This window comes from Phocoena sinus, chromosome 10 (genome assembly GCF_008692025.1).
Source record: "Phocoena sinus isolate mPhoSin1 chromosome 10, mPhoSin1.pri, whole genome shotgun sequence".
In the NCBI taxonomy this organism is placed as follows: Eukaryota; Metazoa; Chordata; class Mammalia; order Artiodactyla; family Phocoenidae; genus Phocoena; species Phocoena sinus.
The window spans coordinates 98,656,213-98,682,326 of NC_045772.1; the positions used below are offsets into that span (position 1 = coordinate 98,656,213).

The 26,114-nt window shown below is 53.4% G+C and overlaps 1 protein-coding gene across 2 annotated transcripts in view; it reads right to left on the reverse strand.

The window, feature by feature from the left end:
* CCND2 (cyclin D2) overlaps window positions 1-19,873 on the reverse strand; it is a 32,418-nt gene extending 12,545 nt beyond the window's left edge. Inside the window, exons 1-7 of one of the 2 annotated variants that reach the window (XM_032644956.1) lie at window positions 19,777-19,873; window positions 18,599-18,664; window positions 18,234-18,318; window positions 14,734-14,968; window positions 12,747-12,962; window positions 10,006-10,165; window positions 1,500-1,648 (exon numbers count right to left, since the gene is read on the reverse strand). In XM_032644956.1, coding sequence (XP_032500847.1) covers window positions 1,500-1,648; window positions 10,006-10,165; window positions 12,747-12,962; window positions 14,734-14,968; window positions 18,234-18,241 — 768 coding nt within the window. In that variant the 5' untranslated portion in view covers window positions 18,242-18,318; window positions 18,599-18,664; window positions 19,777-19,873. Of the gene's footprint in view, window positions 1-1,499; window positions 1,649-10,005; window positions 10,166-12,746; window positions 12,963-14,733; window positions 15,206-18,233; window positions 18,319-18,598; window positions 18,665-19,776 lie in introns of those variants that run through there. The other variant, XM_032644957.1, reaches the window with a different exon arrangement.
* Window positions 19,874-26,114: the final 6,241 nt, after the last annotated feature.

Genomic DNA, 26,114 nt, shown 5'->3' on the forward strand with positions numbered 1-26,114 from the left:
TCAAACACTTGTCACTGACATTTTTGTCCCCGGGGGTCGAGGAGGGGCTGGTCTTCAGCGGGTTGGGAGTCCTTTTGGCAAGGCAGCCTTAATAGGAGATATTCAGAAAAGGAGGGAAGCATATCATTTCTATAAATGCTAAGCTCCGTCCAAGATTTGCCTCTAGAGGATTCGAAGAGCATTCTTCCCAGGAAGCTGCACTGGAGGGTCTTTTCCATCTATATTTTGGAAACCATGCTTCGGAAGCCTGTTTGGAGCCAGCGTTTGAAAAGCATCTCTAAGAACTGTTTCAGAGGAGAACCCCTCCCTGTGCCATGTCCTTGAGATGGTAATGAAGGCTGAGGCAAAATCTGGGGGGGGGGGGGGGTAGGGGGGGAGGCCAGCCAACTGCAGTCTTAGGCGTGCTGACATCTACCCTTTCGCCCAGCATCCCCGGTGGAGGCACCGGCCCCAGGCCTGTAAGCCACATTATCCCTTATAAGTCAATATATGCCCACAGCAGGGCATTCAGAATCCCCCTGACCATCTAGAGGGGGTCATCACAAAGTTCCCCTGCATTCTTGAGCCTCTCCCTGGTGACTTGAGAGGGGCCTCAGAGCTGACACCCCTCTCTCAAGTGGCTTTAAACCAAAGGCCTTTTTCAAACAAAAAGATCCCAGGAGCTGCGGCGAGGGAGGAATGCAGGGTTCCCAGGCTGGGCGTCAGAGCCTCCAGGTTCTGGTCCCAGGCCGGTGACCCCGGCTTCTCCCCCTCTCTGACCTCACAGAATGAACCTTCTGAGGACCACAGTTTCCAGCTAGCTGAATCAGAGCCTCCCCGGACCCTGGGCTGTCCCCCAAACCTCTCTTCTTCTAAGGAGCTCCGAATGCTGGCAACCAGAGTTCCAGCCTCTGCACTGTCCACAGGGCACCCGGAATGGAAAAATCTATCGCTAATAATAGTTCCTTGCATTTGTACGGCACTTAACTCTTTTTAAAGTGCTTTTTAATCCGTCATCACGTTGAACTAAAGGGAGGTGAGAGGCAGGCGGGGTGGAGAGGTCTGTGGAGGTGGACGCCTCCTGACGGTGGGGGGCCCCTCCGTCTCCCAAGCCCTGAGGTGCAGGAGGGGCTCGCCCGGGTCCCGCCTGCCAGCCTCAGCGCCCGTGAGCAGGCAAGAAAGCTCCGCGCTGGAGGAGAGGCAGGCTAAGCATTGTACATAAATGGAAACAAACAACAGGCGACAAGTCAGACCCACGGGGAAGCCCGGGCCACACAGGAAACTGGTCAGCAGCCCTCCCTCCCCCGCTGTCTCTGCTTGCGAAGCTCTTTTCTCTATTTGATGGCACGTGGGGCCTCACCTGCTGAATTCTGTAGGACCGCGGGTGCCGATCTTAGAAAACAGAAACCAACAGCAACAAAGAACCTCTGCCACCTCCTCATTGAACCAACTGTCTCTTTCCCCGAGCTGAGGAAAGAGAGGCCTGGTCTCAGCCAAGAGGATGGATGGGGGCCACCTACCACGTCGGTGTTGGTGATCTTGGCCAGAAGGTCCACCAGGGCGTCGCCCGTGAGCGAGCTCACATCCTCGTCCTGCTGGAGCCCACAGATGGCGGCTCCCACGCTTCCAGTTGCGATCATCGACGGCGGGTACATGGCGAACTTGAAGTCTGCGAGGACGAGAGGCGGAAGGTCAGGACCCCCACGGACGCATCCTCTCCTAAGTCTTTCCTTCACGAGACGCCCTTCATTTGCCCACGACCGTGGCGGTTCCAGATTTAAAAGGAGGAGACTGAGTAGAACAGGTAGGTCTGAGACCAGTACAGACAAGATAGCCCACGTGCTACACAAGTGACACGAGCCAAGGACTCCACGTGTTCGAAGGAGGGGGAAGTACGAGCAGGTAAATCTTAGGAAGGACGACAGCCCTGACGTGACTGCCAGACTCTCTGGACAGGCATCAAGGACTGAGACGGCTCAGAACAAGAGATGATTTGATTGAAAAAAAAAGAAAAGGATGGGACTTCCCCGGTGGTCCAGTGGTTAAGACTCCATGCTTCCACTGCAGGGGGCCCGGGTTCAATCCCTGGTTGGGGAACTAAGATCCCATGGGCCATGCAAGGAAAGTGGGAGAAGCAGCCATGGGGGGCGGGTGCTGGGGGGCAAGTTTCACACAATTCCCCACTTCTACCCGGCGTTCAGGGCCCTCAGAACGTTAGAAGAGAGGACAGGAAGTCAATCACACTCCCGCTATTAGCCGTCCTAATCAGAGGAACGACTTGCTTTAGAATTTATGGCTTTGAGGCCTGAAGATCCCATTTTCTTGCTGGGGAAAAAAAAGAGCGGTTTGCTAGAGACAAGTGGAAAAACGATGATACATTGGATGGGCTCGAACCCCCTCATTTTCCATTTCTCCAAGAGCAACTACAGAGGATGCTTTTGTGTACCAGCCTGGGAGCCCAAACACCAGTTTCTTCTGGGGTGGGGGGGTGTCCCCCAGAAGGGCCGGCAATCAAATCGGCCCCTGCTGTCCACGGCGGGGAGGTAAGGATACACACCCCTTAGCCCTGCTCTTGCTGCTAAGGGCTCCCACCTGCCCACACGGCCAGGACCTGACTCATTACAGCCTGTGTGATCCAGCCGTCAGCCACAGAAGCTGTGTACAATCAGTACCTTAACGTCGTGGATGAGAAACCGAGCTGTCTGAGTCTCCACTGCCCTCACCCTGTCCTGTGCTGATAGATGAAAGAGGTGAGAGCTTTGTCCCTGATCCTGACTGCAGCCCCGGAGTGGAGAGCATCTTCCACAAAGGGTTCTCTCTAGTTTTGCTATCATCCCAGTGAATTCACTGCACGTAGAAGTGGAAAGTTGGAGGGAGGGGGATTGCTGTAGAGGGAAGACGTGGGTCACACTTCCATTCCCAGCATAAGCACCGCGTTAAACCTACAGAAACAGTTCAACCTACTATCTCCCCCTCTTGCTATTCTATCAACATAGTCCAAGGACGCACTTCTATCAGTGACCCCACTGTCCACATCAGGTCAGTGGCGTCCTCAGAAACTGCGCTGGGTTGCTCAACCAGGCACACACCCTTCCCCTCCTGGCCGAATGCCATGAACACAGCAGGCCTGGCCGTCTGTCTGTCTTTCTCCATGGCCTTCTGTTCTTAGCCCACGCACCATCTCCACCTCTCGAGGGATGTATATATATTACGCCATTCCACCCAAAGCCTGCTGTGCTCTAACTCATCCAGAGCCTCTTCTCTGTCCCCGGACAGTGACGAAGCCAGCCTCCCTGCCTCCCGCTCTGCTGTAGGTCTCTTCGCATGGGGTCACACAGGAGTGTTTCTCTGCCCAGTAACCTCGTTAGCTCCCCCCGGGGACATCCACAATGCAGAGGCAGCAGCCAGCCCGTGGCCCTGGGCCCACACAGGCCCTGGGTGGGAGCAGCTGGCAGGGAAGGGCAGGGCAGGAGGGGATCCCCGGTCCCCCTGCCCCAGGCCTCAGCCCAGGAAGCACAGCCCACACACGCCTATCTTTGCATCCCTCTGCCTGCAAACCCAACTCCCACTTCCAGCAAATGAATTGATCCTGGCAGTCAGGGCGTGTGGATGAATGGTCCTGGGGTTGCTGAGAGGATCGTACCTCCCTTCTCGTTTTGTGGGAAAATGCCGAGGGACACTGTCCCCTGCCCCGCCCCCCAGAACTGAGAAGCAGGGCAGTGACCCCCTCTAGGGCCCCGACAACTGCCCGGCTCTCCCACAAAGCCAGGTCCAGCCCGTGGGACCCTGGGCGAGTCACTTCCTCCCTCCCAGCCCCTTGGAGTCCCAGTTGTCTATATGAGGAGGGTAGAGGTAGAGCAGCAAACTAACTAGTTTTTCTAACCTCCACCTGCAACTCAGTACAGGGTCATGAAATTCACTGGTAGGTGGTGACCAGCATTTTTTGTTGTTGTTGAGTTGAACAAAATGTTAGAATAGAAAGTATCAGGAAGTAATGCAGATAGTGAGAGTCAATACTGTCTTAAGAAACATTTGTATCGATCTGACGTATACTGACAGTTATCCTGAACTGCTTTATAAAATGCATTTCTTCCTTTATGGTTTAGGTCCAAAAAGCTGGAAGATGGTAGGTAGGCTGGCTAATCTTCTCGGGTCCTTCCGGCTCTAACTGGCTTTTTACTTAAGGCTCTGGAGTAAAAATGACTCTCAAGGAAAAGAATAAGGAAGAGACAATAGAACACAGCACAGCTTCCCCCAGGCAGCAAAGTCACAAGACATCTCTCTCCATCGAGCAGTTCTGCATGGCCTCAGGGGCTGCCCCAAGACCACACCCAGGGACACCCCCCTCTCTGCTGGCAGGGGAAATGGCAGAGAGAAAAACACCTGAATAAAACATCTGAAGGGTCGTGTCCTTGTACTAGCTCTTGTTAGCTAACCTCCACACTCACCCGTGGAAAGTTCCATCCAACCCATTCAGCCATTTCTGGAAACCTTAAACTTTTGGCTATGGAACTGGATGGATAGATTCACAATATCTACTTGAGGGAGGGGGCAAAAATAAAATCAGGCTTCATGAGCACGTGCTATGATCAAGACTGCAACTGTCCATAAATATGTAAACAGAAATGCATCAACATGCATGCACATGGGGATATTAGGAAAATACAAAGATGTATGTAAATTTCCCCACCATCCAGTGGGGGAGACCCTATTTGCAAAAATAAAATACAAAGTAACGATCTCTCCCAAATCTCTGAATCTCTTGGTCAAAAAACGCTGACAAGCTCTATGTTGGTGCTGAAGGTGTGCTCGGGGGTGAGGGCCTATCTCCATCCTCAGCTGCCCACCTGGAAAGGTGAAGTGTGTGTGACCTCCTAAGAACCCGCCCCCCAGAGTGAGAGGCAATTAGCTGAGCAGGGACCCATTCTGATCGAGTTACGACGTGTCCCTCCCTGTTCCAGGCAGCACCATGATGATTCCCCCACAAGACACGGGACATATGATCTAAATGGCTAGGTGACTTCTAAAGAAATGTCTCAAAGAAAGGAGGGAGGTGCCCACGTGGATAGGAGCATTAGAGACAAACACTTAAGAGGATTCCCCAAAAGGAGGTGGGAAGGGTTTGGGCCAAGCAGCTCCAAGCGCTGGAAGGTGGAGGCCACGGAGGCTGGTGACCTTACCACCTACCAGCTGCGTGAAGGTGGGCAAGATACCTGACCTCTCTGAGCCTCCATTTTTCCACCTACACATAAGGATAATAATTATACTCTCATAGGGTACTTCTGAGGATTCAACTCGGAGAACAGTGCCTGGCTCTCGGTAAACAATCCACGACACCCACCAGCAGCATCACTGCCACTACCCCGCTATGCCTACCCCAGGGGCCCGCTGGGGGATCAGGGCGGGCGATTCTGACTGCCGGAGATTCTGTTCAGCGGGGAACAGCAGGTCCTGCACAGCAAGGCCGGGAGAACGAGGGCTCTGCTCTGGCCGCCCTGAGGCTCTTTCACTCTCCCGCGCGCTCGCGCGCGCGCGCTCTCTCTCTCTCTCTCTCTCTCTCTCTCTCTCTCTCTCTCTCTCCCCTCCCTCCCTCTCAGAACCGGCCTCATCGCGTCCCCACTGCCTCCTGCTGCTTTGTCAGCAGTGGGGGAAGCTGAGGCCTCATGGGGGGACGGAAAGAGGGCACAAGCACACAAGGAATGAGAGAGAAGTTGGACTATTCATTCAGCTGGGGTCACCCAGAACCAAGGAACAGGTCCCATAGCTCAGCAGCCCTGACCTGACCTCCACCTTCTCCACCGACCAGCCCAGGCAGTGTTCCTACTGTTTGCTTACTTGGCAAGGAATTAGCAAAGAACAAGGTGAAATTCACCTGCTTCAAGACACTCCCTTTTACGGGTGAATCGATGAAATCTCGAGAGGTTAAGTGACCTGTCTAACGTCTGATGCCGGGCCTGGGCTTAAGATGGAGAGAGGCATCTGGACGCTGCGCTTTGAGACTCACCAACAGGTAGAGAGCTCTTCAGAGGCACCGCCCACGCCCCACTGGGAATACACGGCCATCTTTCCCATCAGAGGCCGGAGAAAAGGCCAAAGGAAGGAGCCCTGGCTCAGGAGTCCAGGAGATGGGAACCCCTCCCGTCTGTGGCCCCAGCCCGCTGTGGGATCCTGCACAGACGCTTTACCACCCAAGGACCTCCTGGGGCCCCACTGGGCTCCTTAATCTGGACAAGGGCAGAGGAGCTGCTCCACGCTCATCAACTTGGCTAAGATTTCACTGAAGGAAGCGTTCTGAGCCAAGCGGGTTAGAAACCACAGATTACGCGGCCCTGGGGTGGCTTCATCCCCATTGTTTTGACTATGGTGGCCGAGGCCTTGACCGGCAAGTGTGACCACTGTGCTTCTGTTCACCACTAGGGGGCGAGAGGCGCTCGCCCCGAGGGGAAGAGAATCAGGGATGCCCTTCTCTCCCTCTCCTCCAACCTGCCTCAGGTGGGCCTTTCAAAGGCCAGGGCCGGTGGGGGGCCGGACGAGGACCCTCAGCCTGCTCCCCACGCACCTTACAGCCTGGTGGGAAGTGAGATGGGCCCTGTCAAGCTGCCCATATGCAAGAACTGAGACTCCCGGTTCAACAGTCCACTTCCCTGGGGCCCCGTGACCGCTCCTCGGTGGACGGAACTCAGAGGGTCGCAGATGGAAAGGGCTTTCCATTCTTCCTTCCACCTTCCAACCACCCAGGCAGACCTCCCTTTCTGGATCAGGGGCCAAGTCGTGGACCCTCTCTGGGCCACCACTGTCCGGCTATAAACCAGGGATGAAGCGTCGCAAGACACGTCCAGGTACAGCCAGGAGGACGGGGAAGCTCTGGGGTATCACCGTCCCTGGGGCCCAGGGAGCCTGGGTAGCTGAGGGCAGCACCTCGGGGTGGGGGGCTCCTAGGCGCAGAGGGAGATGCGGGGTGCCGTGGGAAGGGAGGCTAAACACCCCCTCCCTCACCCCCGCCCGCGCCAAGTTCAAACTCAATGCCACTGGCTCTTCTCAACTAACTGGAATCATCTGTTCAGCATGATGTCATGCATCAGGAATCTCCCCCACGCCGGCGCGATCCTGAGTCATCCCAATGGTCTCTTTCCTCGTTGGCAGACTTGGGGGCTCTGCCATCAGAGCGGCACCAGGGGGGTGCTAAGAACAGTGAGCTGCCCAGCATCCAAAGCTCTAGGGAAGGCGGATATGAAGGGCTCCCCCTCACCCCATGGCCTCCACTGACCAGTACCAGCCGAAGTCCCCACCCCAGAGGCTGTTCAGGGCTGGGAAGGGAAGAGGACACCTCTCTCCGTCTCACCACCACGTGAAGCCTCAAGCCCCCGGAAGGAGGACTGACAGCCCTGCCCTTCCCGCGTCTTCCCCTTTCACACACAGGCACTCTCCACGGGCTGCGGGACCACCGCCAGCTCTTTCACAAGCAGCTTTCCCCCTCAACTAGCCACACAGCCCCAGGGTCGCGGCTGCCCCCGAAAGGCCAGGATCCCTGGGCGGAACGGAGCAGGACCTGTGCTACTGTAACTCGTGCCTGCTACCTGCCGGCCTGTCCCAGGCACGCGCCCATCGCGCACGACACCCTGGCCCCAGAAACGAGGCATCTCATCTAGCCGGAAGGTGGTCCCCTCAAGAAAAGCAGCCCCTTGGCTTTTACTCCGTCAGGGCCATGGCCCTAAACCCCAGGCAGTGGGATGCCACGTGACTCGGCCATGCAGACACACTCAAGGGCAGATCAGGGAAAGAAATGCCTCTCAACAGGCTCATCCCCTCTAGACCCAGAAACGTGTGAAACCCTCCTTGTGCTCTGAGCAGTCCACACGTGGCGCTCAGTACCCAGCTGGAGGTGTTTCCTATTCCCATCCTTCCCTGCCCCTGCCCCACGCTAGCTCCCCTCTCAAAGGGCAGTCTTCCCCGACTTCCTCTGGCCTCCCCTCGGACCTCTATCCCCTGCCCCTGAATCCCAGGCTCCCTCCTCGGGCACCAAACGTGGCAGCTGCCCCAAGGACCTGGCCAAGAAGGCCAGGAGTGGCGGACGGGATCCCCAATTTTTCAGCGTGGGCCTTCAGGCAATCCGGGGATCTGCTTTTGGCCTGGGTCACTCCACCCACCCTCCCGACCCAAGTCAGAGATCAGCGACGGGGAGTAGGCAGATGGACCCCAAAAGATATGTCCGTCAAGAGACAAGGTCAGAGCAGAGCGCTGGCTATCGACAGCTGGGCGATGGGGGAGCGCAGGGTCAGGGGTCAGCTGTCCTAGAGAGAAAAGGGCTGGTTGACCCCCTTCTCCACAGTGAATCGTGACAATGGAGAGGAAGGGACAGCGGGGCCTGGGAGACAAAATGACAAGTCAATGAGGGGCTGACCTCTAGGGGCCAGGCCATACAGAAGGGGAGGAAGCAGAAGAAGGGCTACGGTGTGCAGGGCAGCAAGAATCACGGGCAAAGAATGGTCCCCCAGGGCTGCAGGAAGGGCACAGGGCACGGACACTCCACGAGGCTGGGCCTGGATCTGGGAAGCTCAGGGACAGGAAGCCTGCTCTGGGATCCACAGTGGGGGGGCTGGACCCTGCATCTGAGCCCACGAAGGCCGAGCACGCCGTCCTGCTACACTCAAATGGGGGTAGCAGGGTCAGGGTTGGGAAAGTCATCGTATCCACTCAGTAAAAGTCAGAATCGGAGACGTTTTCACATTTGGTAGCAGGGCACATCGCCTACACCTTGCCTGGTTGACAAAGGACCTCCTTGTAGATCATCTCTCTTCTGATGTCCGTCTTCCTGACCGCCTGAAAAGGCTGTAGGAGCGTCACGTGTCAACAGGCATATTTTGCAGAAGAGGCTGAGGTTCAGAGAGGTCGCGGGCTGGTAAGTAGGCAAAGCCCGACCTTTTGACTGTGAACAGGGCACGTACGCTACACTGCAGATAACGTGCTCATCTTAACACGTAACAAGATACTGAAAGAAGTCAAGCCCCAGGCCCACCTTTGCAATTCCAGTACATGCTCCTGGCAACCGTGAACCCCGCCCTCATCACCCGGGGCAGGGGGGAAAGGTCCACCCAAGCAAGTTCTTTCCCTAACCCTTCTGACTGAAAATATGACTCCTGAACGCTCTACCCTGGCCAACGATGGGTCCGGAGTTTCTCCCATGGCCTCTACCGTTAGGGGTGGGGGGGAAAAGATGGGGGGGAGGGGGAAGACGGCGGAATCTGGCCAAAGTTCAGTGTGGATGAGACGGTATCAAACCACTGCCTTTAGTTTATCAGTTAATTGCAAAGCAAACGGGCCAAGGAGGACTATGTATCCATTGCGGGATCAATGGGGTGGGTGTAGAGCTCTTAACATGAAAAGGCGGTTGCAGCGTTAAAAAGGCTGCAATCAAAACCCAACACATGGAGGGAGGGGCAGCAGAGCCCAGGCGCAGGAAGCAGTCCTTGCTGAAAACCCCACATGTTCACCCGAACCCTGCAGAAGGAGCTGCCGGAAGGCAGTAAATGCCCTGCAGCCAAAAGAATTCCTCTGGCCTCCCTGACCACTTATCAGGGCAGGCGGTATTTATCTTGACAGCGTTCCTCGGACCTATATTTGCATCCCGCCCCCCTCCAAATTTCCTCTTGGGCTTATCTCCAAGCCATCCTTTTCCTCCAAAGATGAAAGATTGAAACACGACCAGAGGGCAGTATATATAATCTTCAAAGAGCACTTTAGACACCATAAAGAATATTTTAACAGGCGCTATTTTTTTTTCCCCCTCACCACACCTGTCCTCATAAAACCATTTATGAGTTTGGCAGAGAGAGAAAAATATACCAGCTGAGATAAAGGAAGAAACAGCGCAGGAATGAAACCTTGGACTCTAGATTACTTGGGACCCCCTCCCCTTGACCCCCCCCAATCCCCGGAAGTTAGGGCTGCGGTCCCCCTCCCCTTGAATCCACCCCCCGCCAAAGCCCGCCCAGCACCCGGCCCTCACTGGGCTCCAGCAGCTCCTACCAGTGGCGCACAGAGCGATGAAGGTCTGAGCGTGCTTGCGGATCAGAGACAGCTTCTCGCTGGGCTGAGGCAGTTTGCGAAGGATGTGCTCGATGAAGTCATGGGGGGTGACGGCCGCCAGGTTCCACTTCAACTTGCCCAGCACCACCAGCTCCCACTCCTGGGGACGGAGGGAGGAAGGGAAGAGTATAAAACCCACAGGCTGACCTGGCATCCGGGACTGGGGGCTTGGCATCCAGACCAGTCTTCATAACGATTCTCATTAGGACACGCAGCTAGATCGGAAGGCGGGGCCATTTATCAGAGTGGCCCTAAAGCTTTGAAGTGGGTGACGGCTCTTCTTAGGCTTCAAAGGTCAGGCTCCACTGAAAATAATGAGCGCCCAGGCAGCTGTTGCCAAGATGGTACCTTCTTCTATTTCTCTGCCTCTCCAGCTCCCCGACCCACACCCAACCCTGACTTGCATTCTAGGGGATGCTTCTGCCCGCCCACCCAGAAAGTTGAATCTACAGTAAGATACCGCCAAGGTCATTGTAGCCCTTTGGTAGCAATTTATTGTATATCTATCACCAGATTAATAGTCTTTTTAATCCTCGTGGAAAAATGAGGTACACAGAATAAAGCTCAAAATTAGGTTTCTTGGCCCAAATCCTTGGCAGCCAATTAGCTTGCTCGTAGTTGGTGCCAAAAAGTGCCATTTTCTCTCTGCTGCTAAAACTTTCCCCATGACACGTAATGCAGAAATCTTGGGAAATGATACTCAGACACGGGGCACCCTTCCACTGAAATGTTTCACCAGCCTTTGTTACCATGACTGAAGGACCTCATGGTCACTGGCAACCCCCTTGCGCAGCTGGAGGTGATTCAGGGCAGGGTGAAGGTCCTTGTTCAAGGTCATAGAAGCCCGCGGCCCAAATGCTGGCACCGTGCAACCCTGTCTCTTGTGGGCCTCTCACCAGCAACCCACCTAGTGAAAAACCTTGTTTCTCTCTCCTTCCTGGGATACGTTGGGGGAACTGTGCTCAAAGGGAAACAAGCCAAAGAGAAAACCTTAAAACTACGTGCAGTCAGAGGGAAAAACAGGCCCATCGATCTATCATCATCAGCAGGATGAAGTGACCAGCTTACACTGTAGTCCGTTCCCCCATTCACCCCAAGATACCGACTGTCTTCCACCTGCCAAGCCGGCCACCAGAGCCCTATTCTGCCTGCGACCCACAGCACCGGCTGGCTGTGTGGTCTGGGCCAACTCCCTCCCTTCCCTGGCCTCGGCTTTCTTGTTGGTAAAATAGGAGGACTCCTCCAGTTCTCAACTTCTGGGATAAAGAGACAGAGACTGGAAAAAAGGCAGATTTGTCTGCAGCAGTATAAATTAGCTTGGCAAGCCCCTGGAAAAAAATTGGGGTGCTCTGAAACATACCCGAGTCCCCCATCGTGTTGGAACAGTGAAGCAAAAGGAAGATTCGTTTTCCTCGTCTCCCGTGAGAAATATAACTGGATGCCAATTTTAACCATGCTCTCTTTACCTGCCTTCAAGTCTGCCTTGGTTTTTTACGGGAGGTTGGCGGTGAAAACCCAGATAGACTACTGAACAGTCAGTGTCTTCCAAGATGGCTTGAAATTCCAGCTCTCCTTCTCACGGGGGAATGTGAGTATAAACCACTCGACTTGTACCATTATTAAAGGAAGCAGATCTCCCAGAAGAAAGCACCTTTCTGGGCCTCTCGGACCAAACCAGAAGCAGCTGAAATCTGGCAACTGTTCAAAGGTGAGGTCATTCATGCCCCTCTGCATTCTCGGAGATTCCTCCCCATCCTTGCACATGTCTGCCGCTAGGTGCCAGCACAGCCTCAGGGAGGAAGGCCTCTCACAAAGAGCTCAGTTCAGGCAGGCAGTCCCGGGCCCTGTGGACTTAGTGCAGGCCTGGCCAGCGGGGAGGGGGAGGGGGAGGGGGAGGGGGTGGTAAGAGGGGGCCCCTTTTCCAAACAGTTGGGAGATAGGCTGTGCAGATCACTGAAGGTGGGCCTCTGGAGCCACCCAACCAATGCCACGCTGCTGCCACATGGCCGTCTTAAGTATGAAGCTACAGGGGGCAAAGAGTCCTATCGGGCGGGCAAAAGGTTTGCGGGCAGAAAACCAGAGTCCAGACAGGACCCCGTGTCTATGCAGAGGTAACAGCCCCACCGGAGACAGGAATTCAGGCCTCCCAACCCTCTGACAAAGGGCCCAATTTGACTCTGCTCAAAAGCCAACGAGCTGGTATTTAAGTGAACAGCTACTATGTGTGGGTATCTTGAGACTCTAAGAGGTGCCTAAGACCTACCTTTGAACTCCCGTTCTTAGGAGACACGCCACACGCGTATTGGAGAATCATGTGAGAGGTTGATTTCCGTCTCGGAATTCAGCGATTGAAAATTTGGAATTTAATTAAAATATTTATCACCGTGTTTCATGCCTCCTCTGCATACGTAAGCGGGCGCACACACGCTGCAAATGAATCTCACCAACACAAACCTCCCTGAGCGAGGACGTTATTCACGGGTGGAGTCTCGGTACTTCGCACAGAGCCCAGCACACAGTAGGAACGCAGGAGCGTCGTGTTAAAGAGTTCCCAGAAGTGTGAAAACTTCAGTGATGGGTAATTTGGGGTCCTAAGGATCTGTTCTGGGAGCAGTGGCATCAAAGTATATTATTAGGATAGGGGACAGCAGAAAGGCAGGGGGGAAGGAGGCAGTCATTACCAGCAGCTCCTGAGGCTTGACGGAGTTGTCCGTGTAAATGCACAGCTTCTCAGCGGTCAGCGGGATGGTCTCTTTGAGCTTGGAAGCCAGGAACATGCACACGGCCCCCAGAAGCTGCAGATGGGTCTTTGGAGTTGGGACTCCGGCCAAGAAGCGGTCCAGGTAATTGATGGCCAGAGGAAAGACCTCTTCTTCGCACTTCTGCTCCTCACAGACCTATGACACGAGTGGGACAGGGGTCGGGGTGGGGGGAGACCATAGTATCAGGAAAAGAGGAAAAAAGGGAAACCGCACAATCTAGGGAAACGACAAAAATATTGAATTTGTCGGGGGGGGAGGGGGAGGGGAGTAGAATAAGCGATCAGAGTGAAGGCGAGGAAATTGGGGTCAATCTGAATGGCCATCCGCGCTGGGGTCCTCCGCCGGGAGCCTAAAAAACTCACACGGAGAGGTGGGTTAAGGACCCCGAGCCGAGGGCGCAGCACTCCGGCCCCGCCGCCCCCGTGGGCCGCTCACCGCTCCGCTCGCTCGCACTCACTCACTCTCTTTTTGGATTTCGTCATCTTTTCAAAAAAATCAATAAAAATATTCTGGAGGCTCCGGGGGTCTCGTTCTTGTCTCATTCGACCCCAGACCCTGCTCTATCATTCCCGACAATTGAAAAAATTGTCGGGGGAGTCCCCGCGGCCCAGGCGCCGCAATTTGGGGGGGTGGGTGGGGAGAGGTGGGGAAGCGGGGGGGAGGGCGGAGGGAGCCACGCCGCGCAGCCTGGGCGCGGAGTCTGGGGCAGGGGAGACGGGTTCAAAAAATAATTAAAAATCGAGGAAATACCCAGACAAGACCTTCGCCGTGAAAACCCCACCAGAGGACCCAGGCTACCCCGCAACGGAGGTTTGGGGTGCCGGGAAGGTCTGGACCGCGACCCCTGGGGCTTTGGATACCGAGGGGGAACCTTGCAGGGTGAGCGCGGCGGCGGGAGTGTCCGGCGCGGCCCACAAGGGCAGAGGCCAGGGGACGGTGGCGAAGAGCTGGGGACAGACGAGAACGGGGAGCCGCCGGAGAGAGGCGCGGGGGGCTCCGGCCTCTCCTTCGGGGGGGACCCGCTATCGCCCCTGCACACAGAACCTCCTCCCCCTCCCACCCCACCCAGCTCTCCGCACCCAGGAAACTGAAGGCCGAAACGTAAGTAACCTTCGTGAGGGAGGGGGGGATCGGGGGGCGAAGGCGCCATCAGAAGTGGGGGGCCGGGGATACTGGGGTGAGAGGGGGAGGCGGGCCGACGCGTTCCAGCCTCTCCACCCCGAGTTTACAAAGCAACATGGCGAAACCACGGCAGGTCCGGAGCCGTGCAGACGTGGGCACACGGCTCGCTCCGCAAGGGTTCGGAGCGAGGGGAAAGAAGTGGTTCTTTTGGGTTCCCCGAAAACACACGTTTCTTCAGTGTGACTTCCGGGGCTCCTGAATTCCCCGTTTCTCTTCTCCCTCCGCCCTCCGCCCTCCCCCCTTAAGTGCCAACGCGGAGTCGCGACCACAGGCGAGGGGGGGGTACCCGAGGCTAGGACGAATTTGCCCTGGCCTTTGGTGGGGGGGCTGATTTTTTAACTTTGGGGTCCCGGCTTCCCGCTCCTACTCCCTTCTTCAAGGCACCGAAAGCAGCCTCGGCTTCGCACAAGACAGGTCGGGGTTGGGGGCGGGGGGGAGGAGGCAGCCACAGGCAGGCACCCGCGCGCGGGATGCTCCCCCACCCCCGCCCCGGGACAGCCTCGCTGCTCCCAGATTTGCCTCCTCCCTCCTCCCCCCTCCCCCGTTAATCTTGCACCCCGCAAGGAACAGAAAGGAAGCCACGCGTCTCGCCGAGGGCACGGGGTAACCTCTCGCGCAGCAGCGGGGAGGCGGGCGCGGAGGCTGCCCTCTCGCAGGTTCAGGGTCCCCGCGTGGGGTCTGGGGTCCGGGCGGGGACGGACGGTGCGCCTGCCTGCAGACCTACCTCCAGCATCCAGGTGGCCACCATCCTGCGCATGTAGGGCTGGATGTCCTTCTGCACGCACTTGAAGTAGGAGCACTGGGGAAGGTAGCGCTCCTCGATGGTCAGCAAGTTCTGCAGCACGCGGTCGTCGTGGAGCAGGTTGGCGTCCGGCACGGCCCTGCGGACCGGGTCCACCTCTCCGCACAGCAGCTCCATGGCCAGCTGGGTGCCCACTCGCGCCCCTGCGATCTCCGGACTGGAAAATGGGGGGGTTTTTTGGAGGGGGGGAGGGGAGAGGATTCCCCTTACCTCCTTCCTTTGGCTAAGTAAGGGGTTTTCGGGGAAATAGCGAAGGGCAGAGAGGGAAGCTGGGGAAGAAGAGGGGAAAGGGATGGGCGGTGGGAGAGGAGCGCCCCGGGGGCTGCTGACTCTGCCTGCCCTCCCCTTCAAACTTGTCTGCTCTCCCCAGCTCGCTCTGCTCTCTGCTCTCCGAGGCAGTGACGCAAACTGGCTGGGCAGTTACTTCTCCTCCCTCTCGCCTCACCCCCCTCTCCGGTTCCTCCTCCCTTTCCCTCCCCTCCCGATCCTCCCCTCCTCCTCTCAGTGTCTCCCTCCCTCCCTCCTTTCCCCTCTTGTTATTAAGGAGAACAGCAGCTGGCCCGACCAAACTTCAAACGCGGTCCCCCGCCCCCCGGCCCCCTCTCCTTAGCTCTCCGAGGCCCTCTCCCTCTATGCAGCCCCGCAAGCCAGGGGCCTCGGAGAGGGGAACCCACAAAAAAAAACCCACCGATTCCTACTTATTTCCTCTAATTGCGCACATTCTGTAGGTGCATCCTGCCAAAATACGACCCTCCGACTCTGGCTACTTCAAAACCGATCCTAATACTACCGCCCATGTATTTTAAGATCCAGGAATGACGGGTGGATTACTTGAAGATGAGGTGGGCTCAGACAATTGAGAAATAGATCCCTTACGTGAGAAAGAGGGAGGGCGATCTGAGAAAACAGCAACTTCGCATACCCAGAGAAAAAGGTTATGTCCCTGAAATTTATGTTCCTGATCATGTTGAAGCCGTTTCCAAAACCCGAGTAAAGGGACCAGAACTTCGGCGCCCACTCCAACCCCCGCCCCCGCCCCCCCGCAGATGTGTTGGGGGGGAGGGGTGAGGGTCCGGAGGGAGGGGGCGCTTCTCCGACGTGATAGAATGTGACCCAGGAGCAGAAACCATCCCGTTCTTGGGGCGCCGCAGGCGCCACTGGGAGACGCGGGGAGGCGCCCCGAGCCGCCGCAGGCCGGGGGCAGGGCTACCAGCGGTTCCGCCGCGGCCAGCGGCCACGCAGGAAAAACCCGCTTCCTCGCCCTGCTTCTGCTGACAAGCCGCCCGAGGTGCCTGCGCCGAGCGTGGCCACACTGATACAGCTTTCTAGGAAATAGCCCGGGAGGAGGAGGGGAGAGGGGCGAAAGAGGGGTAGGTTTGGCTCCCCCTCTCTCCCCGGCCGCCAACGACACCACCCCTTCCTTTCCTCCGAGGCCCAAGAGTTCCACCCCGGGTCCCTCGCCTGCACCCTCGCGGACCCTCCGGGTTCACGCGTCGCTCGCAGCCAGGGCTTTCCCCCGCGAGCGGAACTACGGTGGAGACGCAGCCAGTGCGGTCGGCTCTGACACGTGCTCCAATGCATCCTCGGGTCAAAGCCGCTTTTAGAGGGGATCTGGTGGCGTTTCCTCACCTCCTTCCTCCCGCCACCCCCCACCCTGCCCGTCTGTGCTATTTCACTCCGGGAAGAAAGGGAGTGGGCCCAGGGCCCGCGGCGCGCTGGCGGAGCTGGCACGTGCGCCGAGCGCGGCGTGGGTAGGGTCTCTGGAGAGACACCGAGGTTGGCCCAGGACCTCCCTCGCGGAGAAAGGGGGCCCGAACCGGGGCGCGAGGGCGAGCGGGGGGAGGCGGGGGGCTGGGTGAGCTGTGAGCTCGGTTCCCTGAAAGGAGGGGGAGGTGGAATAAAGAGGGCGGACAGCGCATAAACCAGAGGTGCGAGCGATTAACCCTGGCCCCGGGGCCAGCCCCTTTCCACGAGGGTGGGGCGGAAGGGGTGGGTGGGTGGGTGGAAGGGGGATATCGCTTTAAAAGGGTGAGTAAGAGTTTGGGGCGCCGTCTCCCCTCCCTCTATTTGCATAGCCAATAGCTCTGGGTCTCCTGCTACTGCGCGCTGATTGTTACCGGGCAGATTACTTTTTTTTTTTTTTTTTTTTTTTTTTTTTTTTTTTTTTAGTAGGACGCGTTCCCCGCTACATCAAAAGGAAGCCAAGGAAGGGAGGGCGGAGGGAGAGCGGGGACTGGGGCGGGCGAGGGCTGGGGAGAGGCCGGGGCGCGGGCGACCTTATCAATAGCCTCGGGAATTAGTATCCAATCGACTGTATGTAAAGAAAGGGGAGGGAAGGGGCGGGCGAGGAGAATGTCTAATTGCGGTGGAAGCCATTAGCTTTCTGGAAGAAAAAAAGCTCGCTGAAAAACCCAAGTTGCAAACTCAAAATGAAACAGTCCCGCGCGGCGGATGACAGTCGGGGCTGAGTACGGTGTTCCTCGCGAGACGGCCGGTGCCTAACAATCACCTCTTGATTTCAGCCAGCGCGGACTTCCCAACTGAGGCCTTGGGTCCCTCTGGGTAAATAAGTGAACTTAACATTTTAAGACCCCATAAAGGACTTACTCAAACTTCAGCTCAGCCACCTTTGAGCGGATCAAAGAAAGCTGTAGGGGTAGGGGGTGGGGGGCAGCGTGGGCGAGAGAGGTATTTTTAAAGTATAAATCTGCCCCGACAGGCAAGGACAGAAGCCGGCGAGGGCTCCCAGCCTCTTGACATCACTTGGTAACTAACCCAGCACGGCCTTTTCTCCACCTCCCTGCAGGGAAAGCATCCCGAGCCCTGGGTCCCCTGAAGAGGGGCAGCTGGGGGCGGGGAAGAGGCGGGTGGTCGTCCTCCGGGCCTCGTCCACCCTAGGGAGAAAACCTGGGTGGTGAGGCCTCAAGTCTCGGGAGCGGCGAGCCGAGGGGCCCCCTCTCCCCTTCCCTCCCCCCAACCCCAAACCCGTCTGGCTTTACGGAGAAATTCCGGCGGGGAGCGGGGCCGGGGGGCGGGGGACCGACGGCTGTGAAGGGGAGGGGCGCGGGCGGATGCCCCTCTCCCCGCCGCCCTCTCCGTCCACCCAGACCCGCGGGTGCGGGCGCTCCCCGCGTGGCAGGCTCGCCCCTTCAAGTTCCCCATTGACTTCCCCTTCCGATTACGGACTGTTCCCAAACAGCAACCTCGCAGCGAATCCGTCCCCCAGTGGTTCAGGCTCCAAGGCTCGGGGTGGGGCGTGCGAGGGTGCGGAGGTTGGCAGGAATATCTCCGCGAGGCTTGGACTGGAAACTGAGTTTTCCCTTTTGGTCGCCACTCCGACCATGTGTTAAAACTTTAATTTTGCTTGCTAAAAAGCACTCCTCCTCGCACGCGGGAAAAGGCACGTTGCCTTCTGGGCAAACCTGCGCATTTTCTTTTGAGTGTAGCCTTAGGTTTAGAGAAAAAAACCAAACGTCTGTGCTCCGGCTTTTAAGTCAAAACTGGTCACTGTAGGGAAAACAAAACAAAACAAAATATTGGCTCTTCCTTATTCCTTTTAAACCCCTCAAGGGGGAAAAAAACCCACCTCCTTCCCTTTGTAGGATCAATGATAACCTTTAGCGAACGTCAGTTTTACTGGACTTTTATTCCCTCCCTGGCCGGCTCACCACCCCTCGCGTTGTGGAGTTTCGGTTGGAAAGTGTACAAACCCCTGTAGGTGCAGGGTGTTTACAGGCACATTTCTGCAGGAACCTGCAACGCTAAACACACTTACGTCCCAGCTCACCTGGCAGATGCCGCCCAGCCAGGTGATCCCGCTGTCGGCTGCAAGCTTCGTCCTCCTAGGGGCGCTCTGGCGGGGTGGGGGGAGGGGAGTGAGTTCGGGCTCAGGCGCCCCCGCCACCCCTAACTCCCCCCCAAGAGCAGAGCGGTGTATTTCTCCATTTAGGGATGGACGGGCAGTCAAAACCGAAAACCCGACGGTCGCTTGAAAGTAGATGGCCAAGGGTCCGAGTCTCGGCTCTAGGAGGCCGGAGTACCGGGAAGGCAGCCGAAGAGGTGCAGAAGGAGGGGACGGGAGGGAGTGGGAAGGGAGTGGAAGCAAATTAGAAAAATGTGCGAAAGGAAGAGGGACAGGTCGGGAACTGGAGCTCGAGGGGACAGAAGGTGGGTGGGGACGAGCCGCCGGGTGGCTCCCCGCGCCAGGCACTGGGACCCAGGTGTGAGAGCGCTTCCGGGACCCCGCACGGCCGCCCCTCGCCCGTGGCAGCCCCGGGGCGCCCAGACCCTGCGAGGATAGACACGGGCCGGCCTGCGCTCTCCAGCCGCCCTCCCTGGGTCCGAGCTTGAACCCGGGCTGCGTGCCTCGGGCGGCAGATGCGACAGGCGTGGGTCAGGAACGCCTGCCGTCCGTTCGCCCCCCTCGCATCTTCCTCCCCTCCCTTGAAAAAAAAATAAAAAGTAAAGAGACCCGAACTTTCCCCCTCTTCCTGTCTGATTCAGCTGCCTCACGCGGCCGAAAATAGCCCTGGAAGTGTCTTCGCTTTATAAAAGTGACTTTTCCAGTAAGATCTGGGGCGGGGGGCATCTGCCCCCCGGCGTCGGTGGGGCCCGGCCTCCGGAAGGAAAGGGAACCGGCCGGCTCGCTCCTTCGCCCTCCCCCCCCGGCGCCCGGGAGGGGCCCGCCGGGCAACGGAATCGCGCCTCCGCCGGAGGAGCCACCACGCGGCTTTTTCGCGGAATTTTGACGTCACCCACACGTGGGGGGAAGGGGCTGGGAGAGCGAGAGGAAGCGGCGGGGGAGGGGGCGGACGGGGGCGGGCGGCGGCGGTGCGTGGCCCGCCCCTAGCGGACGGCGCTCCGGCCTCGCGCCCCCGGCCGCCCGGCTCGCTGGGACCGCCGCGCGCGCCCGCCCGGAGCCAAATGGCGACCCCCTCCCAGGCCCTCCCTGCTGCGCCCCCGCACCTTCCACCACGAGGAGCTGAGTTTTCTCCCTTTGAAATCGCGAGCTGCTCTCAGCTCCGGGAAAAGCTGACTCCTTTGCGTTGCCGTCCAGTTGCGCTCATTGGCGACGTCAGATTGAATATCGCGATTGCTGGTCGCGACGCGACGCCACCTAGCTCTCCGCCGTCTCTCCAGCGGGGGAGACGTGGGTGTGCTTTCTGTTCCTCGGTAATGAGTTCTGCACTTACTTGGACGCCAGTATTTTACGCGCGACTTATTCCTCCCTGGTCCCCCCGCCCCATCCACTATTTCGATACCAGCTGGGTTGGCTGACTTTGTGACAATTACATGTGACAATCCATCTCCCGAGGATGCATAGAAGTAGTTTTGGACGAATTTTACTGTGTTAGGAGCAAATCCGTCTAGAAATAACGCCCGTCCAAAGAGTTCCACAAATAAATGGGCAAGCGTTTAGGGCGACTCCCCTCCCACTCGCTGGATACCCCCAGGGTGTCCGCGCTCGTGGAGGACCATTTAGACCCCGAGAGCTAAACACTGCAGCTGCAGAGTAAGTCCGCGCACCTTCATTTCCCCTCTATGTGGGCAAAGTCTTTTTAATCTTTCAGTCGGGGGGGTGATATCAGAAGTGTGCCATTCTTAAAACCCACGGTGATAATGCTGAACTTTACAAGAAGCTCTGTGGGGCTCTTTGGGAGGAAAATAGTCAATGTGAACTGGGTTTTACCTCGATGAGGTATAGAGAATGTTGCAAGAATCAGATGCAGAAAGCTAGGGGCTTCTTTGAAAATGTGCTTGTGAGGTGGAATTACTTGTTTCAAATGTAAAGGAGAAGCTTTCTGTTTGAATCAGTTATGAAGTGTGGAACTGTTTCTTTTTGAAGATGTCAGACTTTGGTTATGACCATTCTTCCTTCGTTTTAACACATTCCCTCTATTTTTAACTTATTATTTATTTCTTTTTCGTTTAATGGTTGCTGTTCCGACCCAAGAGACTTTGTTTTGTTTCTTCTGGGGGGAAAAAAAGAGTTAAAATTAATGAAAATGTCAATACTTGCTGTTGAAGGTCAGTCTGAGTGAACTATATTTAAGAGAGCTTGCTTTTTGGTGCCTGATTTGATGGACACTTGATTTGTATGTACAAAGGTAGAAAAACAGAATAAATTATTGAAGGAAAAGAAAAGGGAAGGAACCAAAGAAAAGCCAAAAAGACAAATGTCTTTTAAATTTTACTCCTGCTTCATTTGAGACATTTAAGTTCGGGGAGGTCATGTTAAACGTTTTGTAGATTTAAATCCCTAGTAAAATGTCAAGACTACCCCTACCAGAAATGTTTCTGGAGCAATAGTCATTTTTATTTGTTTTATGAAACTTAAAAATGTTTTTATAAACGTTTTGCCCAAGTTCAAACGTTCATTTGCCTTTAAAATGTCCACTTTCCTAGTGTGATTGAATATTCTTTCGATTTTGTGGCTTCATCCAGCTGTGTATTAGTTACAACCAAATCGAAGCAATGTAAACTATTTCTAACAAATAGTCCGTATTTCATATTTTACTTTTCAGCCTTTAAACACAAGGATGGCCGGCATTTGTTAGTATAGTTTATAGCATAACTCTACAACACCCTGAATTCATATTCTCCAAACTTTAAAAAACTCATTAATAAAAACCGGAGACATAATTTTCTTGTTGAGGTTTTGGGTTGCTTTTGTTGTTGTTTGTGGCTTTTTTCCCTGGTGGCACAATTCAGGAGGGAGATTGAAAATTTTTCTAAAATTATTTTCTTGGTGGTCTTTGGTTGGCATTTTTCATTTGAAATGTGAAATAGATTTGTTTTTAAAGTTTTATCATCTTTAAAATGTGCACCTCTGGAGAGAGATGTTCTTTCTATTTTAGGATTGACCTGAAAGCAAGCAGTTTGTATAAGTATGCTAGACAATCCAAGCTAGGATGGATTTAGACTCCTAGGAGGAATGCATTTCCTTTTTGTTCAGCCTGAAGTAAGGGCATCTGCTCTTACATGAACTTGAAACAAAGTCTGCGCCTATGCATTGTGTAAACAACTTAGAAAAGCACAAATTCAGAGGAGAGGGGTTTACGTGGAAGGTGAAGTTAGAACAGAAAATCCGAATTTATTTCTGCTGTTAGCCATCTCAAATCACACTTGCATTGTGGTCCCATCAGCTATAAACCAAATAATTTTTTCTTTATGACATATAGAGGTGTGTTCCTTCAAGCCCTGTTTAATGATGATGATGATAATAGATAATAGTAATTCCGCTGTCTCCTCTTCCAATGAGTGTGTGTGAGCCTTCACTTTATGTTTCTTTAAAAATTGTGATCGAATTGTAAGGAAATGGACTCTGAAGCTAGGTTTTTGTCCTGGGAAACAACACCAAAAGGGCTCAATTTTGTGCTTTTGAAAATAAAAAGTCACCAAAATTTAGTAGACGTATTGCTTAAGGGAAGAGGACAAAATGCACAGGATTAAAAATGAACAGGAAAATTCCTTTGCCTAACTTACAAATCCCTACCTTCATCGTGCCCACATATGTTTCCATTTTTGAGAGCAGCCAGGCGGTCAGTCTAGCTAATGCAAACTCAGGACCTAAAGCCTTTCCTGGTGTCAAGGAAGATGTTCTAAAGCGAATGGTATGGGTTTACGTAAGGTTTTGGAGGAAATGTCTTACATCTGGCATCTCACAGTCACCAATTATTTCAGGATCATGAAATATCATTTTAAAGAAATATTTTGAGAGAGAGGGGGGTCTGGATCATGCATTACCTCTGGACACAGCCATCTTGTGTGTGAGGTCTTCCTGAAATCATTTAAACTCAGGAAATTTAGTTGTTTCAAGTAGTAGCCCATGAGCTCCCTTTTGTATAATTCCAATAAACTGGTGAATAGCAAGTTTTTCTACCCCCTACTTCTGAATTTATATTCTTCTAATGTTTCTCTTTTTTAAATAAAATGGTGTACCTAATTTAAAATTTCCCTAACATAATATAGACTAAGGCTCCAATTTACTTGCCTTTGTACAAGGAAATTATTCAGATAATTACTCTTTGTAGTGTAATTACCCACAGTTTTATGTCATCTAGCAAATGAGTTAAGTAAGTTGGTAATCGAACTCCAGTGAAATTTGCTATACTTGGGATGAAAACCATACTTTACCTCGAGAAATCAAGGTCTGACCTTCCATTTAGACACTTAAGACTTTACCTAGGCTGCCTGTATGTTTCACTCAGTGGAACTCTTTTCAGATTTAGGGAAGCCTGGCTCTCTGTTATAGATTAGATGTAGTCTTGCTTGGAAACAGGGGAGTGGGCTGTGGACCCTCGTGACATTTTGGCCCGTCACAGAATATGCCTTCTGTGTCTGGGAGTCTGCAGTTGAAATCCTATATAGTATTCATCAAGGTATTCATGCTGAGCGATCACATATGTCCTAAACTGATAACAGCACAGGTCTCTGCACAGATACATCAGAACCTGTCGGGGGCACGCTTCAGATTTGTAAGGTAAAATTCAAATGGTTTTAATGAAGGAGTCAAACATGCAGGGGTTTCTGTGCTTTGGAGATTGCCTCTGGCTTTTGCGTTTTATTCTTTCATTTATTTGGTACAAGCTGAGTCCTTACCAGGTGCCAAACAGCGTGCTAGGCATCGGGGATGTCGTGGGTATGTAGTTAGACACTCAGTGAATGTTTTGTAAGGCTGGCAGGAAGGAAAAAGAGTTGAATAATACAGTCCCTGTCCCTAACAAGCCCGTTGTCTAGGGATCAAGCCTGGGAAAGAATTAACATCCTATACATGAATGCTTTAAGAAAATAATAAAACATAGAACAAAAGGCATAGAATAAGATGCCATGTTTTACCCATCTTACACCACCTACCTTAACGCAGGGGCGTGGAAATTATCTTTTCTTTAAAACTCAGTCTAGGCAAGTAATTATTCCTTGGACTGCCTAGTGTTATTTTTCTTAAATTATTCTTGAATATTGTTCTTAATAAACTATCGGAACTTGTTGATTGGACGTCTGGGTTACATGTCTGGGGTTTGGTCAGTCCTTTTAAAGTAGCCAAACCCCTTCTTGGTCCATCAGACTGCGAGAAGTCCTTTCTGTGAGTAGCTGGTTTTCCCAGAGCATCTGTTTCTCCTCAGAATGAACCTTCCCTGAATCTGACAGACTATATTGGTCAGCATTTCACTCTTTGGTTAGGGAAATTGAGGTCAGGGTGGATCGTTTACTTGTCCCGAATCACCCAGATGTTCACAGAGCAGAAGGTAGACCTCTGATTATAAGCTCAGACGCCTCCTAAAATAGATGCAGAAAACATTGTCCCTGTCATTGGCACCATGGTGGTGAAAGGGCACCAGGCTAGGAGTCAGAATGCACACGTTCTAGTTCCAGCACTGTGACCTGGGGATAGCTTCAGTGTTTCCATTTCTTTTTTTTTAAATTAATTTTTATTGGAGTATGGTTGCTTTACAATATTGTGTTAGTTTCTGCTGTACAGCAAAGTGATACATATATCCCCACTTTTTTGGATTTCCTTCCCAGAGCACTGAGTATAGAGTTCCCTGTGCTGTACAGCAGGTTCTCATTAGTTATCTGTTTTATACATAGTAGTGTATACATGTCAATCCCAACCTCCCAATTCATCCCACCCTCCTTCCCCCCTTGGTATCCATACGTTTGTTCTCTACGTCTGTGTTTCTGTTTCTGCTTTGCAAATAAGTTCATCTGTATCATTTTTCTAGATTCCACATACAAGCGATATTATATGATATTTATTTTTCTCTTTCTGACTTAATTCACTCTGTATGACAGTTTCTGGGTCCATCCACGTCTCTGCGGATGGCACAATTTCATTCCTTTTTATGGCTGAGTAATATTCCATTGTATATATGTACCACCTCTTCTTTATCCATTCCTATGTCGATGGACGTTTAGGTTGCTTCCATGTCTTTGCTATTGTAAAAAGTACCGCTGTGAACGCTGGGGTGCATGTATACATTCAAATCAAGTTTTTCTCTGGATATATACCCAAGAATGGGACTGCTGGTTATATGGTAGCTTTATTTTTAGATTTTTTGTTTTGTTTATTTTTTGTAATTGGGGTATAGTTGCTTTACAATGTGGTGTTAGTTTCTGGTGTACAATGAAGTGATTCAGCTATATGTATACGTATATCCCCTCCCTCTTGGACCTCCCCCGCATCCCACCCATCTAGGTTACCACAGAGCACTGAGCTGAGCTCCCTGTGCAAGACAGCAGGTTCCCACTAGCTATGTGTTTTACACATGGTAGTGTATATATGTCAGTCCCAATCTCCAAATTCATCCCACCCCGTCCCCCCACCGACCATGTCTACACGTCCATTCTCTACATCTGTGTCTCTATTCCTGCCCTGCAAATAGGTTCGTCTGTACCATTTTTCTAGATTCCACATATACGTGGAAAATCTCAGCACAAAAGTTAAACTAACTTAGTGCTTCTTCCGACAAGTCAAACACAACCCCCCTTACAGCACATATCAACACAGAGTTTTGGACGGACCCTAACTTGCAGATCCTTCTTTAGGTCTGACTAAGTGACAGCTTAGAGACTGTGGGCCTCTTTCAATCAGGCTTACTCTGAGCTACATGGAACTCATGGAGCATCAGGTAGCTTGTTTGGTGAAAAGAGAGCAAAGCAAATTTCCCAGCATTGCAATCTTTAGACAAGATATCCCTCCTTGCTTTCTGGCACGTCCTAATAGCTAGGAGTAAGCAAGGAAAGCTTTCTGCTCTGTCGCACTTTTCTCCTTCACTTTTCATTGCTTTGAACATGCGACAAATTTCATTCATTGGGGTTCTTTGTACTCCACCAAAATCCTCTTAGATGTAAATTATTTGCTTTATAGAATTATATGTTTGTAGACTTGTTTCCTTCTTAAAAGTGTGGTTACTGAGAAAGAGAAACTGGTAGTCATTAATAAGCAATTACGTTTGGGAGACTTTCTGGACAGTGTTCCATATAATTTTTTTAAACATGTGGTATATAGGGTCATGGAGAAAGCGCTAGACTTGGGGTTGGGAGAGGTGGGATCTAGTCCCCATTATGCCGTAGGCTGTGTAACTCGGGGCAAGACCCTTATGGGATTACCACATTTTAAGGTTGTCAGGGAAACCATGGGTCTCCCAGTCCATACCCCCATCTATCACAGAGGAACACCTATAGAGCATCCCTGACAGATAAAAGTGATGTCTTTGCTCAGATATTCTACTGATGAGGAACTCACGTCCTCTAAGTTATCCCCATTGTCTGTTCTAAGTTTATACGTTCTTTCTTACTGA